The sequence below is a fragment of the Anguilla rostrata genome, chromosome 16 (genome assembly GCF_018555375.3).
Source record: "Anguilla rostrata isolate EN2019 chromosome 16, ASM1855537v3, whole genome shotgun sequence".
Taxonomy (NCBI): Eukaryota; Metazoa; Chordata; class Actinopteri; order Anguilliformes; family Anguillidae; genus Anguilla; species Anguilla rostrata.
In genome coordinates this window covers 21,062,692-21,087,261 of record NC_057948.1, presented here as the reverse complement: position 1 = coordinate 21,087,261, position 24,570 = coordinate 21,062,692, and the positions used below count along the sequence as shown (strand labels likewise).

The window sequence follows — 24,570 nt, the reverse complement described above, 5'->3', positions numbered from 1 at the left end:
ATGACGCCATTCCACACTCATCTCAATGCGTGTGCAGAAAACTGTTTTTTAACTGTTTAATAGAGATGGCTAAGAAAGGACTTCACTCTCATCCTTGTACTGTGCATGGTATAGACTGTACAGAAAGGGGAGAAGTGATTGGTTTTGACCTGCGGAGGTTATGAATACATAATAACATGATGATTGTGTGGTTTGCTCTGCTGTTGCTGCATGATGCATATCACACAGTCACAATGAAGCAGATAAACAGCAGGACCACAGGATGTCCAGCATGCTTTGTTTAGCCATTGGTCATGTAGCCGCACGTACTTTCCCCCCACAAGTCAATGGCTTTATTGAACTGAAAGCAGATTTCTTCAGCCTCCTGTTGTGAAAATGCTCCCTTTGTTCACCCCGTACCGCGGGGCCCAGCTGGTTTACTCCAACATACCCTTGATGGTTGTGAACTCAAATGTTTACAAGCCTTTCTGAGCGCAACACTTTCATGTTGGCACAATGAAAACGTTAAATTACCTCACTACACATCCCCCCCACCTCCGCCCCTTATAAGCGCCGCAATTATTGATTTCAAAGAGATGACATTTGTGTCTGAATGATCTGCTACAATGGCTGCTGTTTGGTTTGAGCCACGTGGGCTCTTTCAAAGGGCTTCAAGGCAGGGGAGACACTCAGTGCGGCAGGCTCGCAGTCTGAAGGAAGTTCAGGGTAGGCCCTTGTCTGCGATTTTCCGCCCTGATTAGTGCCAATGAGCAGTGACAGTATTTGGGTATGTCAGCTAGAAGTGCACTGCTCTCTCTGTCTGGGCATCACTGATATTTTATCTTGGATGAATCAAATTATATTTCCAGAATTTTAGACATGACATCACGTTACACACTAGCTGTCTACATGTGAAAAATGTATCATTTAGTCTCCATGGCTGTGACACACAAAGGTCCTTGCATCTATGGGGAGCATGCTTGTCCTTTTTCCAATTGAATTTTGTACAATTGTACCAGCATATTGCCTCCTGTAAAACAGAGAATACGGATTTTGAAAAAGAACCCCATCCAAGAAAATGACAGATACAACTCTATTCTCTTCATACAGGATATAATTTACCTCAGATTACACCTATTGTGACAACCATGTGACAGGCCTAATGTTTGTAGGGCACAGAGGTACAGTAATAGAATATTACCTCTCAGAGTTATAGAGTTATATAACAGTGGCTTGGAGTAATCAATTTCAAGGTAGTCTGCAAAATGTAGGACATATGACACATGTCCTATGTCTCTTCATGTATTTTGTTTCCATAAAATTGATGTTTAGTATGTGAAAACATTTGAAGAACTGTACTCAAAGGAGGCATTCATCAAACATGTTCCCTTTATTCTATAAGTTTGCATGTGTTTCTTGATTACTGTATATGCAATGTTCAGCAAAGTTGCTAATAATTAGCTAGGAACTGAAGTAAACATAGCATCAAAACTATCTGTCAGCAGGGTTTATCATACAACTTTTTGAACAAGTTTTACTAGGTCATTGCACATTGCACATCCCAATCCCAAACTTCAAGTGCTGTTACAGTGTACTTTTCTTCATTTTATTGGTGTCATTGATTGTTTTTAATACTTGATGATCTCCTTGATGGGAAAACTGGTCTATAAATGTCCATGTTTTTCAGGCCGCGTGTTAATCTCAAGCTAGAAAACCACCTGGCCAAATGGATGGTAGAAGCCACCAGAAAGCAAATTTTCACTAACTAGATAACCAGAAATCAAGATAACCACAGGTTTTGCAAAGGGAACCAACAGATGATAGAATGTTTTTTTTTTTTTTTTTTTTTTAATTGTTTGTTTTTTTAAATGTATTTATTTTATTTTGTCACCTTTACAGACAGTGACTTGTCATACTCAACACTCCAGCTTGCCAACTGACTGAACTCCCTGAACTTGCACCTCAAGTCTGGTACCCACAATGTGATGATGTGCTGATGCTAAGATGTAGCCACATCCTCTAATTTCTGTCTGGTGCTAATGTTCATTGTGGGTCAATTTTTTTCCATGGTCTATGGTCAATGTACAACCCTGTCCCATCAAGGTAATATTTTGTGACTGTTTTATTATCTCTGATGCCAACTGACTCAATGGAGGAACTAGCAACATGGGGAAAAGGGGATTAAGGTTTTACCATAGTTTTTACCATTTATTGCCATATACTTTTGAGTCATATATTCCAAAGTCATCAAAAATATTACAAATGACAATTGCAAAAACATATTATATTTGTATTTGAGAGGGGTTAAAATTTAAATATGTGAGGGGCTACATGCAAAATCCAATCCAATTTCTGGACTATTATTCAATGTTTGCGAGATGGATATTGGGGTAATTCATCACCAGCAAGGAGAGAAAGGGTAAAGTCTTGACAAAGATCCTCACTCCATCCATGGAGACTATCTTTCTGTGTGAATAAAATCACAACTGTCCTTTTCCTTCCTTTAAATATGCTCTTCATTTTACAGGCAATCTTGGAGGCAGTGCATTGTACCAAAATATCACAAGGTGCAGCTGTTCTCAGTACAGTAATACCCATGGGTAGAAGAGATGAGGTGAGTTTTCCAAAAATAAGCAAATAGGCACCAATTAAGCCTGACAGGGAATTGGGTTGGAACCAACCATAAATTGTGTCTATAGTGAGAAACACATGGATGCCTGAGATTAAAAGCTTTGCTACTGTCTGTAATACAGTCATTTTCCAACCTAGCAGGATCGTGCTGCCATAGTCACCCACCAAATGAATTTCCCAACAGAAAATATGTGTAATTTAATAAAGCTTACATTTCTTCAAGGCTCATGTAGAATTTTCAAAAAGTACAGATATAAATGTATTCTCAGCATTCAACTATATCTAAAATAAAACTGATCTAAACTAAAATCTATTATTTAATGTGTAGATTCAGCAGTTGTCATGAATGGCATGCCTGCTTGACATATACATCTATTACTTTTCCTTGCCTGTCCAGATTAATTTTCAAGGTTAATTTATTATTGGTGAGATCTCTGTGTCTCCAGGCTTTAATTCCTGCTGAAGTGTTTGGTTCAAACATTATTCCAGCAGATCTCCTGATCTCTTGCAAAGGCTCCTCGTGTCTGGAGGGATGATGTCAGTACTCTGTGTTAATGGTCACCAACCTCTTTTTACATTCAGTCAATGTTATATTCAAACAGCAATATCTCAGTGCCTAATGGACTTGCTAAAATGATGTAAAATTACAAACAGCAACACAATTATAGCAACAATGATGATAATAATAGCAAGAAATACAACTCTTCAATTTAGAATTTAAGAATATTACAGCAGGTGTCACTGCATGCTCCATAACAGTGTTAAGTAATTTGGCATAAAGGCTCACGCATCATTATACATTTTTTGATTGGAGTTGCGTCATAAGGCATAATCACAGGCTCTGCCATTACTTGCCTGCTCTCTCAGCACTGCCCCTCTCCAAAATGCACCATCTTAGGAAGATGAGTTGCAACTCATATCCTTCTCTGTGCGTAGGAAAAGACAGGAAGTAAAGGAATAATCGGGACCCATCACCAATTGAAAAAAGGCTATTAAACAGGCTATTAAAAAGATTGATCCTTTAAGCTGATTGTTATCAAAATGGCACATTCGTCTCCTTTGGTCCTGAGAGTCATTTAATTGAGGACATGAACTTTCCTTGCCAGGCAATCTCCAAAGATGTTGTGGTGTGATGGGAGCAGCAGAAAGGAAGCTCTGAAAGATGACTCACATTAAAACAAAAACATTCATAACTTCCTTAAAAACAAACATATATGTATGTTACTGTATATCTATAGCATATGTGTCTGTTTTTCCATATTCATGCTTGTCTCTCATTTTTACAGAGCACATGGTAAGTAAGATACAGCTGACAGAGAATGTGGGCTCGGGGACTGGATCTGAGACAATGCCATTTCTTTATTGATTCAATATATGAAAACATGGACAGATGTGATAGATGCCTGCACTCTACAGTGAGACACACTAATATTTGTCGAACTGTTACCCTGGGTGTACCCTGCCGACTTAAATACATGCCTTAAATATAAAGGTGGGTTTTGTGTGATTTAAAATGTTTTCAATTATTTCCATGAATACATTTTTCAAATCCAATTTTACTAAATATGTATTCATAGTTTTAAAAGGGCAAATACAAAAAAAAGTTGCACTGATGTTGTGTCATTCGGTTGAACCACTCAGTTATTATGTTCCATGGGTATTATATTGCATTATATATCCTAATTATTGTAGTAGAATTAATCAGTTATTTCATTCATTATTTTACATATTTGTTTCTTTGTACTTTCAAGACATAATACCCATGGATCATCCTGAATGCATTTAAAGGAACTTTGCAAATGGTTGCTTGGCACTGCCATCTTGTGGTAGCTGACAGAACTGTTGCCAAGCACATGATTCATAATGGACGGCCTATCTAATGTTTCATATTATTTAGCAAGCTTAATATGGCCATACTTTTATTATCCAAGGGTATGCAAAGCCATTCAAGTGTAAGTAATACCAAGAAAGGTTAATAGCCTATTTGAATGCCACAGTGCGTTAAACTATGATACAGCTAAGCTTTTAACACCTGAACTGGATTTAGATTTTAAAACCAGCAGCCATTTTCATCTCTTTCATAATATTACACCTAGGTTGCTTTAATGAAGATTGGGGTATATTCATACATATATACATTTCTCAGTATAGTTCAGGTTTTATGAGGACTCCTATTTTTTTCATGTGAGAAAGCTCTTCAATTAGTTAAATGACGTGGTGGAGGGAAAGGCCATTCCCTATCGTGACTTATATTTGGTGCTGTGGATACAGAACAGGGAGATGTCTCCCTCTTTTTGTCTGTATTCACATCCCTCTCACTTTCTCATTCTGCTCACTCACTCTTCTCTGTCAGAGAAGTGAGGAGCCGGAGTGTACCTTGTCAAGCTGCCAGTGCCGCAGAAGGGAGAATGGGATGTTGGGTGTTGAGTCATTGGAAGACAGAGCAGTCCCGGAGTGGCATGTCCTCCTCTGGCCATCTGCAGAGGATAGACAAGGTAAGACTACACACGCCTCACTCATCTCCATTGCACAAGTCCCCTCTTCCATTTTCATGATGAAAAGCAAGTAAGAGCCTTCCCAAAGATGTCCCCAATACTGTCCCACGCATCAGATCCAAATCCTTTTCCCTGCTCCCGCTGAGAGAAAGCTATCTGTCAGGCCTCGGGCCTCAATACTTCCTCCATCTCCCACTGTTTTCCATCCCCCACACAACGGGACATTGGTATAAACATCAACAGGATGCCCCCACCCCCCAGCCCACATGTGCAGAAAATATTACCAGATTTCTCTACTACAAGGGCTAGATGAGCCTGTCTGTGTAAATGCCAGATAGTGGTAGAGCGCTTTCATCAACAAACATTTGAATCTTCCCTGCAGTGACTACAGTATGCCCTGAAGACATGGGGTATAAGTGCTAAAGGGTTAGTTCACCCAAAAATGAAATTAAGGTATGTTTCCATTTACCCAGTTTCCTATCCATCCGAAAAATCTTGCTGAGATTTGATGAGTTTTCTAGATATCCACTGCAGCTCCACATACAATCAGCCAAAAATTTACATTTGAAAAACTCAACAGTAGAGTCTCTGTCCAAATGTAATACAAAGCTTACTCACAAACATCCACAGAGATCAATTTGTGCTCAGTTTCTTCGAGAACTACTTCTGGAACAAAGACATTTTTGCTCTGGAGCGCAACCACTGTCTTATACACTGATTTATTTGGATTTGCACTCCGTTCATTTTGTTTGCAAATCTGATGTTTAAAAATAGATTATTGGTCCACAGAGGACCACCTCCACTTTTCTTGTTATAGAATGAGTATGCAACTGAACACCATAATTCTGCCAAATGGATTTCAGCCTCCCAGAATCCTATAGTGCATCCTGAAAGTGTTCCAGTCAACTACTTCCCAGAATTTTTTTGGACATGAATCAATTGTGCACATTACAAATATACAAGACATTGTAGGGAACAATGTGAATTAGCCAACAAGACTAAAATCCCCTGGTAACATGGTGATGCAACAGGGATCACTCCAAGCTGTTTATAACAAACATGTCATTAAATGGCCTTGCCATGTTGCGGCAAGCATGAATTCAGACCAACCTGACAGGAAACTAATTCACTTGCACAGCAGTAATGAAACATTGTCTTTGGCCTCACACTGAGAAACTACCTCCCATATGTACGTCACACCCAAATGTTGATTAGCCATTTCTCACCATGTGGAAGGTATTTCATGTGTTCTATTTGCTTCTTGAATATGGTGCTTCACTTTGATTGTACTGCAGCCCATTCCATCAGTAATTCTCAGAATGCACAGATTGACATGGTTCTATACTATACATTACAGTTCACACCCATTCATACCAACAGTCAAATAAGGTGGTGGTAGTGTGATGGTGTGGGGATGCATTGTTGTTTTGGGACCTGGATTACTTGTCATTACTGAAGGAACCATGAATTCTGCTCTGTACCAGAAAATAATAACGGAGAATGTCCATTCATCTGTTGGTGACCTGAAGTTGAAGCACAATTGGGTAATGGAGCAAGACAGTGATCCAATACAAAAAAGAATGTCTACATCTGAATGGCTGAAAAGAAACCAAATTAAAGATTTGAAGTGGCCTAGTTAAAGTATTGACTTGAACCAAATAGAGATGCTGTGGTAGGACCTGCAACACACGGTTCATGCCAGAAAACCATCCAATTTGTCTGAATTAAAGCAGTTCTGCAAATAATAGTGGGCTAAAATTCCTCCACAGCAATATAAAAGACTGATATCAAATTACAGGAAGTGTTTCGGTGATATGATTGTTTGATAATTTTTTTAATTAAATAAATTAAGTAATATAAAAAAAATGTGTTTTGTGTTTACTCAGGTTCCCTTTGCGTAATGTTATTTTGTCTACAGGTCTGAAACCATTCAATGTAACAGATGTGCAATAATCGAGGAAATCAGGCAGGGGACAGATTCACAGCACTGTAATATTGGTCAGGGTTTAAGGAAGACAATTATCCCTAGAAATATTATGGAAAAACCTTCAAGCAAAGCACATTCTGCATGATGCTTTCCTGCTTGTGATGAATTCACTCATATGAGTACATGTGCACCGCAAAAACAAATACATTGATTTCTACTGGTAAAGGTACAGTAAAAGAGTTGTACAGAAACTAGTGAGGGACCTCTTGAAATTAACAGGGAAGAACAAACATAGAGTTCCACTCCTGTGATATATTCCATGTTTCTCAGTTCACTGTCCAGCAGCAAATACTTCACAAATGCAGTTTATTTTTTTAATCTCTTTGCCCTTTTCAATGTGTGTCTGTTAGAAGTCGTTAAGATGACACCAGCTCTGTTGTTATGCACAGTACAGGATTTAAAGAACATTATGGCCGATCACACTGTGAACAGGCTGTTTGAGTTATCAAAGAGAGAATACTTCAATAGTGCTTGGGGGTAGAGGGATGGGGGTCATTTCTGTTGCCTTCTGTTCTCTATTGAACATTTTTTGCTGAACAAAAAGAAAATTGTTTACAAAAAAGAAAGCATGCTTCAATAGGAACATGGAAATTATACCCAATGGGCAGTGACCGCTGAGACATTTTCTCATGCAAACGTATGTCTACAGCAGCTGTCCCACCACATTTAAAGCAATTTTAATTAAGCATTGTTTCATATAGCCCGTTCTTTGGACTGCAGAGTTCAAGTATCATTCAACTGTTGGCAAATGGTTTATGAAGTGGGGGAAATGGCATGGACAAGTCATTTTTTGGTGTAGGGAAACACAGGGTTTATATTTTTTTTATTCTTCCTGGATACCCATGAGAGAATAAAAATACAAAGCCTCTGTGTGAGATATAGTCTATAAAAATAATGCATCCTCAAAGTACTGTCTTTTAAGATTGAAAACAATATGCCCCACAAGTGGTTTTGATTCATTGGTAACCAAATCATGCAAAGCAAATGTTCAACCAATTAAAGTAACACTAAAGGGACTGTTTAGATTTTTTAAAAGATGAATGCATTATGTCTAAAATAAAGATAAATTGTCGATATCTCTTTTGGCAGTATATTCTATATTTCATTCTATTTTTTTTTTATTGACAATAATCAAGTAAAATATGTGCACATACACGCCAATACTACAGTGCTGCCATGCAGGTTTATGGAAGCAAACATTACCTTTAGTGTCCCTGAGGCAGTAATAAGACTTCACAAAAATGTACTGTTGGCTGAAGGTGTATGTTTAATCACCGTTCTGACAATATGGCATTGTGAAACCTGTTTACTTGATATTCCACTCGCATCCTTAAACTTGAAACCTGGCTCACTGAAAAGGGTTTTGTAATGAGCTTAATGCATGTAGTTGTGGGGGGGACATTTTTCACGTGGCATCTGTTGTTCAGTGCTGATAATATTGCTGCTGGTATGATTTTGGTGCAGCCTCTTCTTCTTCAAGTTCAATGTAGCAAGGTGTTTATTCAAATGAAAAAAAACAATTCCACAAGTTATCACAACAGCTCACAGATTCCACCAGCTGTAAGAAGTGCCAAGCACAACATGTCTAATCAAACTCCTTTAATTCATGTCCAACAGGTTCTGTCTTTTTTGCATGTTTTTAAGGGTTTGCATCTTGCCAAAGTCAAACGTGTAAGTTATAAGGGTTGACTTCAAATTTTGTCTACAGCACTTTCTGAATAGGTCTATTCTGTCCATGTGTGTGATGTGATTGTTAGGTATATGCATTCAGATGCAATGTTTTTTTTTTTTTTTTGTACAATACATTCAGTATTAAAATATATTTTGTTTGCTGTGGACTGGAAAAATTACGGGAGAAATATCAGATACATATTCTACACTTTGTTTAACTACCTGTGCGATCTTAACCTTGACATATGTTTCTTCTTTCCTTGGGATTTCTTAGCCTTAAATTGATTTCCACAAATAAGTTACCGAGACAGACAGAAATGCACAGGAAGAGCAACAGCTCATCTGTCTACAGAGTGATACATCACAAATTATTACTTATATTAGATTCTAGATTTTTGCGCCAGAACGCAGAGCCAAACCAAGCACAGGCTTCGTCACATTGTCACGTTACATTGTTTCTAATCTGATTATCTTGTGAAAGCAGATCTTGTCTGTTTTGTGCCAAAACAGTACATTTATTTATTGTCCCTCTGGGTAAACTAAATGCAAAAAGAGAACAGCCTGAATATATTACATTACATTACATTACCATAATGGATCAGATGGTTCCATTTACATACACAGAAACACTAATATAGAAGCCAGTGCAGTTCACAAAGAGATTAAAATTTACTAGATGTGGTTTCTGATACAATCATATATTTCAGATTTCAAGAACATTCACATTGTCTTGGTATAATCTGATGCCTGGATTGCATTTGGAAATAGCATTTTTTGTAACCACTCCATACAGTGTCATACATTCAATGCATCATTTATTTTAAAGTGAACTGTATGATCCCAGGTCATAGTTTTTATTTTATTTCATTTTTTTAAATAATCTGTGGAAGGTGGCATGGTGGTGCAGTGGGTATCACTGTTGCCTCACAGCAAGAATGATATGAGTGTGTGAGTGAATGGTGTGTGAATGGTTTGTGTGCCCTGTGATGAATTGGCTGCCTAACCTAGGTGTGTTCCTGCCTCTCACCCAATGCATGCTGTGATAGGCTCTGGCACCCCCCACGACGCTGACCAGGATAAGTGGATATACTGTAGATAATGGATGCACAGATAATCCATGAAGGGGATATTATCCAGAAGGTTTTCTCTGTTGCCTTTGACTTGTACTGACTCTCTCTCTCTCTCTCTCTCTCTCTCTCTCTCTCACACACAAACACACACACACACACGCACGCACACACAACAATAAAACAATAAACCTTTATTCACTCATAGCCTGCACATGTCTTATTTCTGGGGGTAGCAGCCACCATTGAAGAAAGGATATGGCACATGTAATTGTAATAAAGTGGCATTATTAGTCTATAGTAAATAGTAAATTTGAAGAAAAGATCCATAGTTCTGTTATCACTTGTCAGTGGGACATTGGTGACAGGTAAAGATCATATACTGTAGAATCATTCAGCCAAGATGTGAATCAGAATGAATCACTGATACAAATCTTTACTTTATGGAGAAGAACATGCCCAAATTTATACAAACAGTACTTTTATTTATATGGATACCTTCAAGTTCTCCTCGGACCTCCTGTGTTGCTTCATATTTCTAATGTACAGTAGTAATGTGCAAACTTTCTCACTAATTCTGGATTGAAAACTCCACTTTCTCGGTTCCAAAACATGCTTGTTTTAAGATGTGTCTGGTTTGTAGCAACTATATCTCTTATGATTTGTGTTTCAATGGAGTTGGCTGATGACTGACAAAGATTAATGGTATGACAGTGTGTGTACTTTATGTGTGTGTGCACGCACATGTGTGTGTGTGTGTGTGTGTGTGTGTGAAATATATATGTATAAATGTATACACAGCACATAAGGTTTGTGAAAATTAAAATCAAGCTAATTATCAATTCATCAAGCTTCTAAACAAATCCACATTTTATTTTATACTTTATTACTGCAGGTAGTAAAAGAAAATCCATATCTTCTTTCAGCACTGTGTCTCTTACACTCTTTTTCATTATGTTTTCAATACTAGCCATCCACACTGACACTGTTGGGATTGCACTACACTACACATTTCCGAGTTTTTGTTGTAACACCCCCAAAATGTCTGGTGCTAAAAGACAGAAGTAGAAATCATGGATATTCACCGCCAAGATTATGACAGGGTACCTCTAAGAACAAAGTGTCCTCTCCAATTCGTATCCTGAGCCAGATCCTAAAATCAAAATATTATTTTTTTGTGAGTTCATCTGAGAATATTTATTTTCTGGAAAAAATATGGTCTTTGTCCTTCCCTTCCAGTGAGTGTGTCTCAGGGTGCGATATTAAAACCCTCCATGTGGATCACAAAACGTGAGTAGATGATCCCTTTGCAGATGAAAATTTTAATCTATCTATATTTCGAATGTACTTTATTTTATTTTATTTTTTTGAGAAATGCTTCTGTCGGAAAAAAAAAAAACAAATGAAATGTAAAGCTCTTACAGGACGACTTTCAATGTTGGCATATTACAAAAATAGTGATTCATCTTCACTGGAGGGGATGTATGTGCTTGCAACACCATAATACCTGTGTAGTAGTACACTCAATAGCACAGTGTTGAACTGAATGTTACATTTTGTCTCTGGTGTGATCTCTGGAGATTCACAACTAATAGCACATATGCGACAAACATAACTATTCAAAAAAATAATGAACAACAGGATTTTTTTCAACATGTAGAAAAATGGTATTCATGTATTCCCTTGGAGAGCCCCAGAGTGTGCAGGTTTAGTTATTACTGAATGAGTTTTATATTTCAGCTGATCAGACACATAAAATGCCTTTAATTGATGTAAACCAAGTTTCAGGAAACACATTTCCTGAAATACAGATGGTTGAAAGTGAATGTCAAATTAATATTAAGAAACGAATGGAGGAATGTCGATTTGCTTCTGTCTAGAGATTAAGCTTTAGTCTCTACATTATCAAACAGTAATCTAATTTTCTTCATGGCTAATCTCTGCTGCCCTCTGATGGTTAAGTGTTAGAATTTCCAACATTCAATTAAGCACAAGTCTGTGAACCTAGGCAGTCATTTGTGAAACTACTATGTAAAGCAAATAATAATGTTGGGTATTCTTAAATGTTTACCAATGATAATGGGCCAAACATAATGAAATGCAGTCCATGCAATAAGACAGAACATAAATTATAGCATATGCTGTTAATATATGCTTATTTGGGTTAAGCCCACATGTGATGAGAAGCAATGGATTCATTTTAATTTCTTTAAATATTTCTCATTCTTATTTGGACTTTAAAGTGTTGCCAATTTAAAATATACAGCCGGTGCATAAAGACATAAATGAATTAGGGGAGAAATGGAAATGCAAATCACACACTGCAAAACTCTTAAACTTTAACTTAAACTTTAGTTCTTAAACTTTAGTTCTTTTGAGTTCACACAATAACAAACACAAATGCAAATCAAAAGGTATCAAGATATTCAAAAAACAAAAAAAAACAAAACAATAATAATCTGGAGACATTTCAATCTACCAGACCTTCATCTGTGCAAAAGAACCCAGCAGTCACAAGCACTTAAATAGAGCACAAGTTCAATTGGTTCTGTTGGCTCCACCTAAAAGGCACTTTTCGACCAGGTGAGCACAATTCAGAACACCTTGGCCACACCCCCAAGTGCTGTTTGACTGCACAGGATATCAGTTCCTATCAATTAGTGAAAAGAATCAATTGGGTGAGAAATGGATTTCATACCTCTCATGTTAAATTACCAAATTATCAGCTAATTGCAAAGCAGAAACACACGAATATGAGACAGTTCTAAAGGATGTGTGTCACAAATTATGTAAACAGGAAATATCTGATTGTACATGTCTTGATTTTGATTCAGCCACAAAATCCAAACAACAGTACAGATGACTGTATTGTCTGATACATATTGTCAATGAGCAAGAATTAACAAGAATTAATATCCCATATCAATGCTCATTAACAATATATGAGCCATATGCAGGTGTTTGTATATGAAAACCACTCACAATATTGTGATTTATGATCATTTATACATGCAGTTACACTATGCTTAATTTCATCTTGCGGTGATCAGCTTGTGGTAAAACAGATATATAAAAACTTTTTTTTTTTTTATTTGGTCAATTTTATATGTTTTATTGTTGTCTAAAGAGGCATTTTATATGACTTAATAAGCTCAAAAAAAGTGTCATACGCCAGCGTGACACCCCTGGTAGGGAGATGTGACAGTGCTGGGGAACACCGTTGGTTGCCGCATGGAGAGAGAGAGCGCACACACACAAACATGAAATCAAATAAACAACCCTCTTCAGCCCTCCCCCTCACAGGTTTCAGGCAATGAACTAAAATAACAAGCCAAAATAACAAAGACAAAAGATAGTAAAACAGAGCTATTTCAACTATTTCAGTTCCCCGCTCTGTGGTTGGACTGCTTTCCAGCAGACCAGCTCCTCCTACTTTTCAGTGGCGGTTCACTTTACCCCGTCTTGTTAAAAGAAACAAAATAGAAATTAAATGCAACCCAAATAAGGACACACGCTCTCAATGAAAGCGCCCGGTCTCAGCCCCAAACTGTGGAGAGCAGCACACCTTTAAGCACCTGGGCTGATTAGCTAACACAACCCAGGTGTGTGTGCTCTCTCCACCAGCCAGTGCAGCCGAGACCAATCCGTCTCTCCGGTGGACTGAATGGCACACATTCATAATATGATCTCAAATTAGTGGCAGGTGACATGCGAAAGTGCCTGATGATACAACTATATCTGTACATCCATCATGGCTGTATGTTGTCGGGACTGCAAGTACATTTCAGGAAGATAAAGTAAGTTCATATCCGTTGTTCTGTGTCACTTAATACATACTGACTGAAAGGCACTGACATTACTGTCAAATTTTCAAAAGGGTACGGCATGACCAAGAGCACTAATTTCATGTAGTCCAAAAGATGTCCACTGGATGACAGCAGAGAGCCCTGAATATTATTCCCAAGTATCATGCTTGCATCTGTCCATGAACATCACACAGTGGACCAATAGTGTGGACATAGGAAATAAGTGAAATAAGATTGAGGACTATTACACTGTCAAAACATTGATACATTTGCTTTGTGGAACTTCTTAAAATCTTGATAGTTATGTCCACACGGTCCTGTACTGAGGCCTCCATGTAACCGCAAAAGAGTACAACTGCCCCCTCATCTATAAGGAGGGCTTACAAGCTGTGACTGGCTTGTTGGTGAGTGTATGCAATGGCATTCATTAATTGGTTGATTGTTCAGCTTTAGGTGGCTTCCTTTCCAAATGTTGCAGGCAAATATAATTTTATGTTTTGTATTACTTCTCTGTTGAGCATTACTTTCTTGATAAGCTTCCCTCAAAATGAAACAGAATTTTCACTCAGTCTAAGGAAATACACTCATGGCTAATGTTATTTATTTTTAAATAGAAATGTCAATATAGAGCTTTTCACTGATTGAAGGAATGGATATTGGGAGACTAAAAATACATCTGACCACCAAAACACCATCGACACACATTGACATTGAAACATATTTGGAAAACATATGATGTGTATTGAAAGATAATCATTTTTAGCATTCTACATTCAAATAAGCAATTAAAAATTTAAATTGTAAAAAATCTTATTCTGTTTGTCCTCTTACAATGTATGTGCATTTGCAGTCCCCTAATTTCCCATGTTATTAAACTTGTGATTTTGACATTCACTAAGTCATTAGCCCCTTAGCATATTTACAATGTGCAAGGAATATGAATTAAACAATGTTTAATGCTAGAAACAAGTCACCCGTGGTACTGTATAAAATATCATAATTGCATAGGCTATTCTGTAAAGCAACTACATATATCTAGTCCTGCCTACATAACTATTCTTAGCTGCTGTATGGTGACTTGTCCTGAAGGGAAAAATATAATCTAAATTAGTTATTTAAACCAGGAAAAGTTGTATCATTTCTGGCAGATACAAATAGATTTAATAGATTAGGCCTATTCTGTTGCTAGGCAACCAAAGCCTAATAAGATTTCCTTTTTCTCTTCTTTTCCGACCCTGTCTCTCTTCTTGCTCCAAGTAAAATTCTCTCATCCCTTTCCAGAATGTGATTGGAAGGTCAATATTTCGCTGCTTTCATTTATTTGACACTGATATCAATACCCTCTAGTGCAGAAAATAGTCTTTTCCCTTTAATTTGTAAAAAAGCCATACTTCTGAATGAATGTAGATTTAAAGATTTGTCAGCACTACAGTATGATTCAGGGGGCAGATCATCCTTTTGTGCCAAATATCTTTGCATTTTGCTGTTTTTAAAGTAAGCTCTGATTGAACAATCAGTTTTGAACAGGACTGAAGATTCAACGGGGTTTAAGTCAACAGGATCTTCATTGTCTCATTATTCAAGGTTGATTTTACAGGCAGCTGCTGTTTTTTTCACCCATTTTTAATTTTACACAATGATACTTTGTTTGCTGAAAACATGTCCTGGCAAGTCAAGTATGACATCCAGGCCACTGTTATACAGTACACATAGTGCATAATATTTTATCTTTCATTCTAACCTCCACAATATAACAACTGAATGACATTAAACAATGCAAATGCAATTACCATTCAACCTACAAAGAGTTTATGCCTGCACTGGCAAAGCTGATTATCTTTTTTAGTGACCTGATGCACAGTAGTTCATGTTTTTTTTTTTTTTTCCCACTGGTTCCAATAGTATCCACTGCAGCAGCATATTGCATATTGGGTCATAAAAATGCATCCACATTATTGCAACAGATCATAGTTTTTATGGAAGCTCATTCTTGGATCTTGGGAAAAACATCCATAAAAAAAAGCACCGCAACTGGTTGTGTGACTAATTTATTTTTTTACTTTACGTACTGTACTTCAGTGCTCAACTGAAATAGCTGAACATAATTGTAGTTTGAAAGTAAAATTGACACTTTCATGATCAAAATCCATACTCACCTCTCCGAACGCCTCCATGAATCAGAAACGAGAGGGAACCAAGACATACCGATCACATTTGAAAGTGTGCTACAAAGCTTAATATTGTGATAAGTTACCTGATCTGGCACCATTTACAGCTCTGGTAACCATGTTTTCCACTCAGTAAAAGGCCAGTACAATTTCTGGAGCAGTGAAGTAGGCTAACCGATATAGACACATACATTAAAAAAGCTTTTATGTCCTTGGAGTTGGAGTTGGTCACAAAGTACACAATTTAAATATTAACAAGATTTACAAAATGATTCTAGGTTTATGTCAAGGACTTCTGTCTGTTGAAAGTGTTACCCATGATTAGGTCTTAATTAATTTGCTTAATTTATTGAACTTACTCCATTTTTAGCCCAACCACACAAACCACACGACTGACAGATCAATATATGTTAGTTCAAATGATGCTCAGTATCCACTCAAAGACTGTAACTAAATAAATATAAAATAACAAATAATAATAGTTGCATACTAATAGAAGCAGAACTGAATGACAGGGTAACTTTATGACATATAGTCAAGAATGTTGTGGCAGTATGAATTTAAGTATCCACATAACAGGATTATGTCGAATATTTTGTCTCATTTAGAGATTAAAAGAGCAATTCATTTTCTATCTAGTTGGAAATTCTGCAGAGCTGTTCACTCAGTGATGGAGACTGTGTGAATGTTGTGGGAGCCAAAATCAGTAAAACTTGCAATATGCAAAATGTCACGATACCCATTTAAACACCCTGATTTATCTGAAGAGGCTGAGCACAAGGGATTTGGACATGTTTACTGCAGGGCCTACCCAGGAGATGAAATCACAGCCCTTTCCACTTTATCCTGAGAACCCCTAGATCTAATATTATTGCTATAAAATTGGTAACAGACTGGCATAAAAGCTATAATGTTTATCTTCTGTATACGGTCTGAAAAATGCAATGTCCTCTGAATTATGGGTGTTTTTTCCCTGTTTTAATTTCCAGAGCATTAAGTGCTGAAATCTTCCCTGATGTGAAAAGATTTGCAGTGGATTGGCACAAAGCTTTAGTCAGCTTTGTGCACACCATAAATCCTCAAACAGCACTCAGCTCTCAGAAGTGCTTCATTGCAGAATCCTTAAATATAAATTATTTTGGAGTTCAACTTGAATTACCTTACCATTTGGTATGGGCTGTTTTTGATTGTCAGGCTGCCATATTCTTCTGGCACAAGTGGTATCAGTGAGTGCTTTAACACAATGACTGTTCATTCAGGGCCAAACAGACAGATGTGAATAAATATGGCATTTGCATCTATATACGTAAACACATTGTTATAGTATTTCAGAAAATGTCAGTATTGTGATTTTGTAAGAGACGGAATAGAAAAATCCAAACCTTATTTATTTACACCATACAATTCACTGCCTAGTCAGAACTGAAATGAAAAGTCAGCATTGGAATCCTTATTAATAATCTTTACTAATATGTTCCAAAGTCTTTTAGGTTTAACAGGTCTTAAAAAGGGGATCAAAGGTATCAAAGAAGCTTGTAAGACATTTGGTTGATCACATCTTCAGTATTTTCTCCTTATTTCTCTCCTATATTTGACTGCATACCATTAAAAAAAAAATACTGATTTCAAAGATGGCCTTTGTTCAGACTCTTGAGTGGCATTACAGGTAACCCAGGTGATTCTTTGTTGCTCTAGAAATTCTGCAATTAAGTAAAGCTATTGAGCAAGACGGAGACTTCATCCACTGTACATTCGTATATATGTCTATACACTTCATTCAATTCAATGTATGCTGTCCAGTTAGTTGAATATGCAATCGTTATGAGTGAATTCACCATCATACCGAGTGTGTGTTTTCCCTTCGTAAGGTACAGTACTGTACAAAAAATAACTTTTTTGGGTTCGCCTTACTGGTAACATAGAAGCGTGTTGCAAATTTGGTTTTTAGTCATTTTCCCCACCACCGAACATGACAAAAGTATGGATTTCTATTAAGGGTTCAGAGAAATTTTCCTTGATTACTAATCAAGAAGAATACAAGGACACCAATGATTAAATTGTAACAGTTTCTCACATTTTACTTTCATGCTTTTCAGTCACAGCCAGCAAAACTACAGGAAGTCACTGCAAATATGAATTAGCAGGGGGGAGATGGGGATGCAGAATGAAACACTTGTTCACTGAAAACTACCCACCAGACGATTACAACTTGCAACACTGCATCAAGTAAGACAGTTTTATTTATTGAAATGCATTCTGAGGGCAGCATTAGATATCAGGTGCCCAATCAGAAAAAAGGAGTAGGTGGTGGTCATTATTCATCGTATGCCCAAATAACAGCCTCCTATGCCCAAGGAACAGAGTAAGTGCCCTGCAGATTTAGTGCAGTCATTAGTGTGGTAGTCTCTCCTGCTGGAAACCCGAGTTTGAGGCTCACCAGATCCTTTCTGTTGCTCTTTATTTCACTCACTTAAAAAAATAAATAAATAACACATTGAACTGCTTGGCATAAATACAATATACAAGATATATGGCAAAACTATTTAATTAAATACAGTTCAGGAGAAGGGGGTTTGAGGGAATACAATATTCTTTTTTCTTTTTTTTTTTCTTTCAGCGATGTCCCTAGTCTAATGAAACATAAAAATTAACCCCACCTCCTCCTTTTTCTGATTGGGCACCTGAGAGAACCAATCAAATATAACGCTGGCCGCAGAAGGAATTTTGAGTAAAACCCCTATAATATAGGCACATGGCTTGTAACTACATGTATTAACAAATGAATCATGAATAAAACAATCAAAACCACATTCAGAAAAAGGTAACATTCATTTTAAGAACAATCTCTTCTCAGCCCTGCTTAAGGAGCTCATCAATAAAGCTGAGGTGGTTGCAGTACAAACATGCGGTTGCCAAATCTCCTGGCAGGGCCTTTTTAAAGCTGCGTTTAGAAAGCCGGATATCCAAAGCACTAAGGAGCCTGTCTTAGCTTGCCATGCAGGTGCTGTAAAAAAGTGATTTTCAGGATTTGTGAATGACGGGGTGTTCTGTGAAGCAGCCCCCCCAGTGTGAGTACACTGTTCAAGCCCTGAGTAAGGTGTAGCAAGGCGTTTAGCTGACGGTGCAGGGGTCCTCCTTGAACTTCACCTCTCCCTGCAGCAGTTGGATCATCACAGCCTTGGTAAGGTAACAGGACGTCCCACCCTTAGCCAATGGAGGGCTGTTGTAAAACGCCTCTGTGTTGTCCTGCAGAATACATGGAGACAGTTACACTGGGATGACCAAGTACTGTTACTATGCTTTCAAAGACCTTTTCCAGTGCAATTCAGATGCATGGATGCAATGAGTACACATACAGTATCAACGTGGCTGGGAGAAATAAACTGAATTACCTTGTGCTAAAATTTCAATATCTAAAATAAAAAGCCCACAGCTCAAGTGCCTATTGGAAATCATGGTGTATTAAAACACATCACTCTCAATGGCAAACTCCTTCTCCACTCAGGTAGAGAAAAAAAAACACACACACACACATATAAGCCCGTGTGTTGTCTGCAAATACATACAAATGAAAGCGGCGAAAAATTAGTGATTAAATCATCCTAAATTCCGATATGCACACGCAGAGGAGCAGCACTAAACTGTTGCTGTTGCACATGCAGCAGTACGCACATGTTTTTTAGTCGCTGTTGACTGGCTGTGGTCCCTCTGGAAGTCACTAAAGGCCTCTTTCACCAGAGAGTCCAGGTTCACTTTATCCTGGAACTCCAGCTCCGGGTTTCTCTCCAGGACAATGGACACCACCATTAATAGCTACAATTACATACACACGGGTGGGAAGTAAGCTCAAATAGACCTGTACCATCATCCTTCCTTGATTCATAGGCTTCTTCCAGAACAGAACAGAATGGTGCCCTACCTCCACAATGATCTGCCTGTACTCTGGCTGATCAATGTGCTTCAGCATGTCCTCCACCAGCAGAGAGAAGTTCATCTCGTACATCGTCATGTCCGACAGTGTGGGTTGCTATATGTGAATATAAGCCATACAAAACTATTTTTGCAATAGGAATTGACTGATGGGAACTATCATCAACCATCTGGTTTCTGAAAGCATCTTTAACAATCCATGGACGTGATCTCAGCGGAACTTCTCTACCAACATGTCCGCCCTCCAGCCCATTTTAAAATTTGATTTTATTTACGCTCTGACCCTGCTCTTGGCACGCAGCCTGGATTCAGCTCATTTAAAAAACTTGTCTCGCTGAGCTGTTGCCACTGCTACATTACAAAAATGATAACAGGCTGTTATGAGGATATAGTGTCTCTCCAGGCCCACATGGGATGAGTTAATCATCAGCGCATCATCCCTACAACACATTTATCTCATTAGAAATTTGCATTTGAGAATCTACAGGACACTAGGGCAGCCTGTGTGTCACACGCACATTTTTATGTTACTGGCCTACTTTTTCATCAAGAGTCTTATGCTAGGTTTATGGTAGTGCATACTAATGAACAAAAATTAACAGAGAACATAGAACCATTATTACTATAGTTTGTACCTGTGGGAGGTGCACACCAGCAACTACAATGCCATTGGGAGTTCTCTCCAAAATCTGCCACACCCGGTCGTAGAAACCCAGAGGTGTTCGATTGAGAGAGCCGTCAATCTGGCGCCTGTCCAGCCAGGACCTACAGAAACCAGGCAGGCTGCAGACGGTCAAACTCAGACTCTTACCATCTACAGACACATGCATGCCTGTTGTCTTATGTTGTATGTTGTTTGGTCTACCTTGTTTCTGAATCAACATCAATACTTCTGCATGCTAACAGAAAGTCAATGTGGGGATCTTTTTGTAATCATATCAATCTGTGATTGACAGAGACATTACCTCCCAGTTTGCTCTGGCTTGAGCACATCCAGCAGCAGCTGTTTCACTTCGCTGGGGGACAGCTGGAATATGTCCCGAGGTGGCATGTCCCCAGCTCTAATCTTCAGTTCATGCTTCATGGCTTGAACAATCCAACTGCACCACAATCGATACATTATGTTTTAGTGCTGAAAACACTGAACATTTGACTGTGTATGCATTTTCTAATGATCCCAGTAGACTGCAGTGGTTCAGACTGCACTAAGAAGACTGGAATACTTCAAAGCGCATAGCTAAAAAGCCAAGAAACACCTAAATACAAAATAATTACTAATTAGCGTCAAATACAGAAGTGCATGCACACACGCACGCATGTACTTCACTTGGAGAAACCAAAATAAATTAATATCTAGCTGAACAATTGCTTAAACCAAAGCCCTCCCTCCCTTCCTCCCTCCCTCTCCCTACCCGATCCTAATCTTGAGCATGCCGCTGAAGAGCTCGGGGTTGTTGGAGATGATCCAGCCGATGTGGATGACCAGCTCCTGCTGAAGCACAGCCTCGCGTTCGCCATGTGGACTGCACTGGCTGTAGATGATGTCTTTGATGACTCCCGGAGACAGGGGGTTGGAGATCACCACCTCCTCGTGACCAAATATCCCCAGGGTCACCTGGCAACGCACAGCCTGTGTCACCTGAGCTCCCCCCCTTTTCATTTCATTTATACAATTGTGCCTTGCAGCTTTGACCTACAACTACATTTAGACAAAAAGCATTTTGTTTCCCACTGAAGTGAAATGCAAATGCAAATTGCCTAAATGCCTGCATTTTTAAAGGAAGCACTGTTATAGCTAGAAGCTCTGAAGTAGACTGACTCATTAGTTATTGAAAAAGTTATTTAACATGAAAGACATGGAAAAAGATTACTACATTTTCAAAATTCATAGGAGGAATGTCCATTGAATCCATAACATGGATTTCAATGTTCATGAGAATTGAAGAGATAAAAGATTGACACAAAAATACCTACAAAGCAAACAGGCTTACCGTGGAACCTCACATAAATGTGTTAATCAATGTTAAAAGGAAAACAATTTCCATCTTTAAAAAAAATATTCATCTGCAGCATCTGATTGCACTTCCTGGGGATGCAATCTAAATGCAGATTCACACCACCTGTAGGTACTCATTTCTAATGAATCACTCCAAAGCTCTTCAAAAAATTAGGCGAATAGCCTTTGGAAGACCAGAATGCTATTAACCTTCATCTTAAGCCAAAGCACAAGGAAGAGGGGAGACTGGATTAGTTAAGAAGCAACATTACATTATTAAAACATAAAGAAACAATGGAGAATGCACACGGTTAACACGTATGGGTTATTGCACTGAGGAAACAGTGGCAGACCAGCTTTAAAGAGGCAGAAGCAGGCAGAGTTGGCAGGCAAGGGAGGGAACATGCACAACTAACACCATATATTTGTTTAAAATGCTTTGCAAAACTACATAAATAAGCATAAAACTGATTTGATTTGATCTACAGTTAATCAGTGAACATTAAAATGACCACTCCATCAGAATGTATTTTCTTCTAAATTAATTTAAATGGTTAAGAATACCATTTATTGCAGTGATTTGTAAGTTTCTGTCCGCAATTTACAACTTACCTGCTTACCATGAACTAAAACTCTAGTAATAGCGGGGGCGATGCTGTCCACCAGTTTAGTTAACAGACTGGCAGCCAGTCGTACAACAGACCTAGTGGACAAGAAAACAAGTACATCCTCACAAAGATCAAAACACTTTTGCCAGTCTGATAAGACCACAGTGCGCAGTGCTGCCAAGACCAACTGAATGAATCTGATCTGTATAATTGAAGTATAAACACTTCAGCTATGAATAACTCTGATAAGAAAATTATTTCCTTGGATATGCCTAATATTTTTTATTAGCTTTTAATCAGAATCTGAAACTGTCTAGATGTACAAATTATGAGCAACACTTAAGCAAGAGCTACTCAGAATTATTTTTCAAAAAGTTACTGTCATCTTTAGGCATTTTACATTATGCATCTTGTTAATTAAACTGAACCCAGAGTGTGCTATATTTTAATAATTAAAATTATATCTCTGGTCTGATTACAAATATGAAAAAATGATATTTAAAAGCATGCCCCCAGAAGGTGGCATTGGAATTCATAAGTATATTCCCCATGTGACAAAGACTATTTATCTGAAGCTGCATCTCATATTACAAATAACTTTTGTCAATTTAGTCTTCTCAAATTCATTTTCACATTAATCAGAACATTGGAACTGCAATATATTTTAATGTTCACTAATTTATCATGAGAAAGAAAGGATGGCCTCGTATTGTGCATTGCGCTGTAGCTGCTTAATTCATACTTTTAAATAAAGCGACAGTCATAAACAAAGAATCTGCAGTGTTTTTTTAAACAGTATGCAGCTGATAAGGGCATGATGCTTCACATGTAGAATAAATAAAAATATCTCTGACACCAAATAGTAATATTGAGAAATTGCTGAATTAATGCAACAATTGGATCAACCAATGAGTTGTGGATAAAAATCAACTGGATTATACGTAATATGTATTAACAAAACAATCCAGTCTCCAGATATACAAGTAACGGGGGTGTATTAATGTTTTTGGAGGAATTGAAGTGCCCATTCACGCTACAGGTTCCTTTTTCCTTTAATTATTCCTTTCTGTTTGTGAAAGAAATAACACAACGGTGAGGAATTATAACAGTGGCACACAGAGACGTAAAGCACAACAGCAATGCACAAGCTCAGAGGCCATTTTGCCGGCATCTAGCTGTTGCGATGCCGAGCGTTTGAAATGGGACAAGGTGAAACAACTTCTACGAATGCTAAAGACCCACGAAGGCAGTGAGACTACACTAGGGGGAGGTAAGGAAAGTGCACTCCAAGTTAATGGGGATAAGGGAACAGTCATGATCAAAACACACCACACATGCTAATGCAGATGCTCACTCTCTTCCATTACCTGCTTGCCATGAACCACCAGTGTGGTAATATGTGGTGCAAGAGAACTGGCAACCTTCTTGGTTAATGCAGCAGCATAACGCACTGCCAGCCTATGCAGGTTTTGGTTTATTTTTTAGGATAAATTATTGATGGGCGGCGTTTAAACGTACAAAGACAAAGACAGCAAAAGAACGAGAGAGAAATTAGTAGTAGAATTACACAACTATTCAACAAGCTAAAATATGTTGTAAATGCTACTGTTTGTTACTGAAAAATATGATAGCATATCAAAATAAACTTCAAACATGTGGGCAAGGAGAAGTCTTCAAATATTCAGACATGATCAATTACAGTTGATATATAAGGTAATAAATACTACTACTACTACTACTACTACTACTACTAATAATAATAATAATAATAATAATAATAATAATAATAATAATAATAATAAATAAGAATAATAATACAAGAGCTTACATGTTAATCACAGTTGTGCATGATTAAGTTGTATTTACTTTCCAGTACGAATAGCATTCAATCACTATAGCCGCGTTTCCACCGCAGGAACTATACCCCGGAACTAGGAACCTTTTGAGGAACTCAGTGCGTTTCCACCGCAGGAACTAGGGTCTAAATTTAGTTCTGGGGGCTTTGTTTTAGCCCCCAAAACGTTCCTGCTCGGGGGGTAGTACTTTCCGAAAGTACAGGAACCTTTTGGGTGGAGCTTGCAGCGCTGAACATTTCTGATTGGTCGAGTACTCGTAGCATTTGTGTTGTGTTTATTTTCCGCCATTACCCGCCATGTTTGAAAATATGCAGCGGCAAACCAATTTATTTTCATAATAACTTCAAATCAAACTTGTATGTTATGCGGCGCAGTA

The 24,570-nt window shown here is 37.9% G+C and overlaps 1 protein-coding gene across 5 annotated transcripts in view; it reads right to left on the bottom strand.

The window, feature by feature from the left end:
- Nucleotides 1–17,856: 17,856 nt before the first annotated feature.
- LOC135242585 (phosphorylase b kinase regulatory subunit beta-like) overlaps nt 17,857–24,570 on the bottom strand; it is a 54,353-nt gene continuing 47,639 nt past the window's right edge. For 2 of the 5 annotated variants that reach the window (XM_064313723.1, XM_064313725.1), the window contains 7 exons: nt 23,706–23,796; nt 21,147–21,349; nt 20,700–20,834; nt 20,370–20,517; nt 19,724–19,831; nt 19,477–19,617; nt 17,857–19,050 (listed from right to left, as the gene is read on the bottom strand). In XM_064313723.1, the coding sequence (XP_064169793.1) occupies nt 18,916–19,050; nt 19,477–19,617; nt 19,724–19,831; nt 20,370–20,517; nt 20,700–20,834; nt 21,147–21,349; nt 23,706–23,796 (961 nt within the window). In that variant the 3' untranslated portion in view covers nt 17,857–18,915. Of the gene's footprint in view, nt 19,051–19,476; nt 19,618–19,723; nt 19,832–20,369; nt 20,518–20,699; nt 20,835–21,146; nt 21,350–22,342; nt 22,434–23,705; nt 23,797–24,570 lie in introns of all 5 variants that reach the window. The other 3 variants (XM_064313726.1, XM_064313724.1, XM_064313727.1) reach the window with 3 other exon arrangements.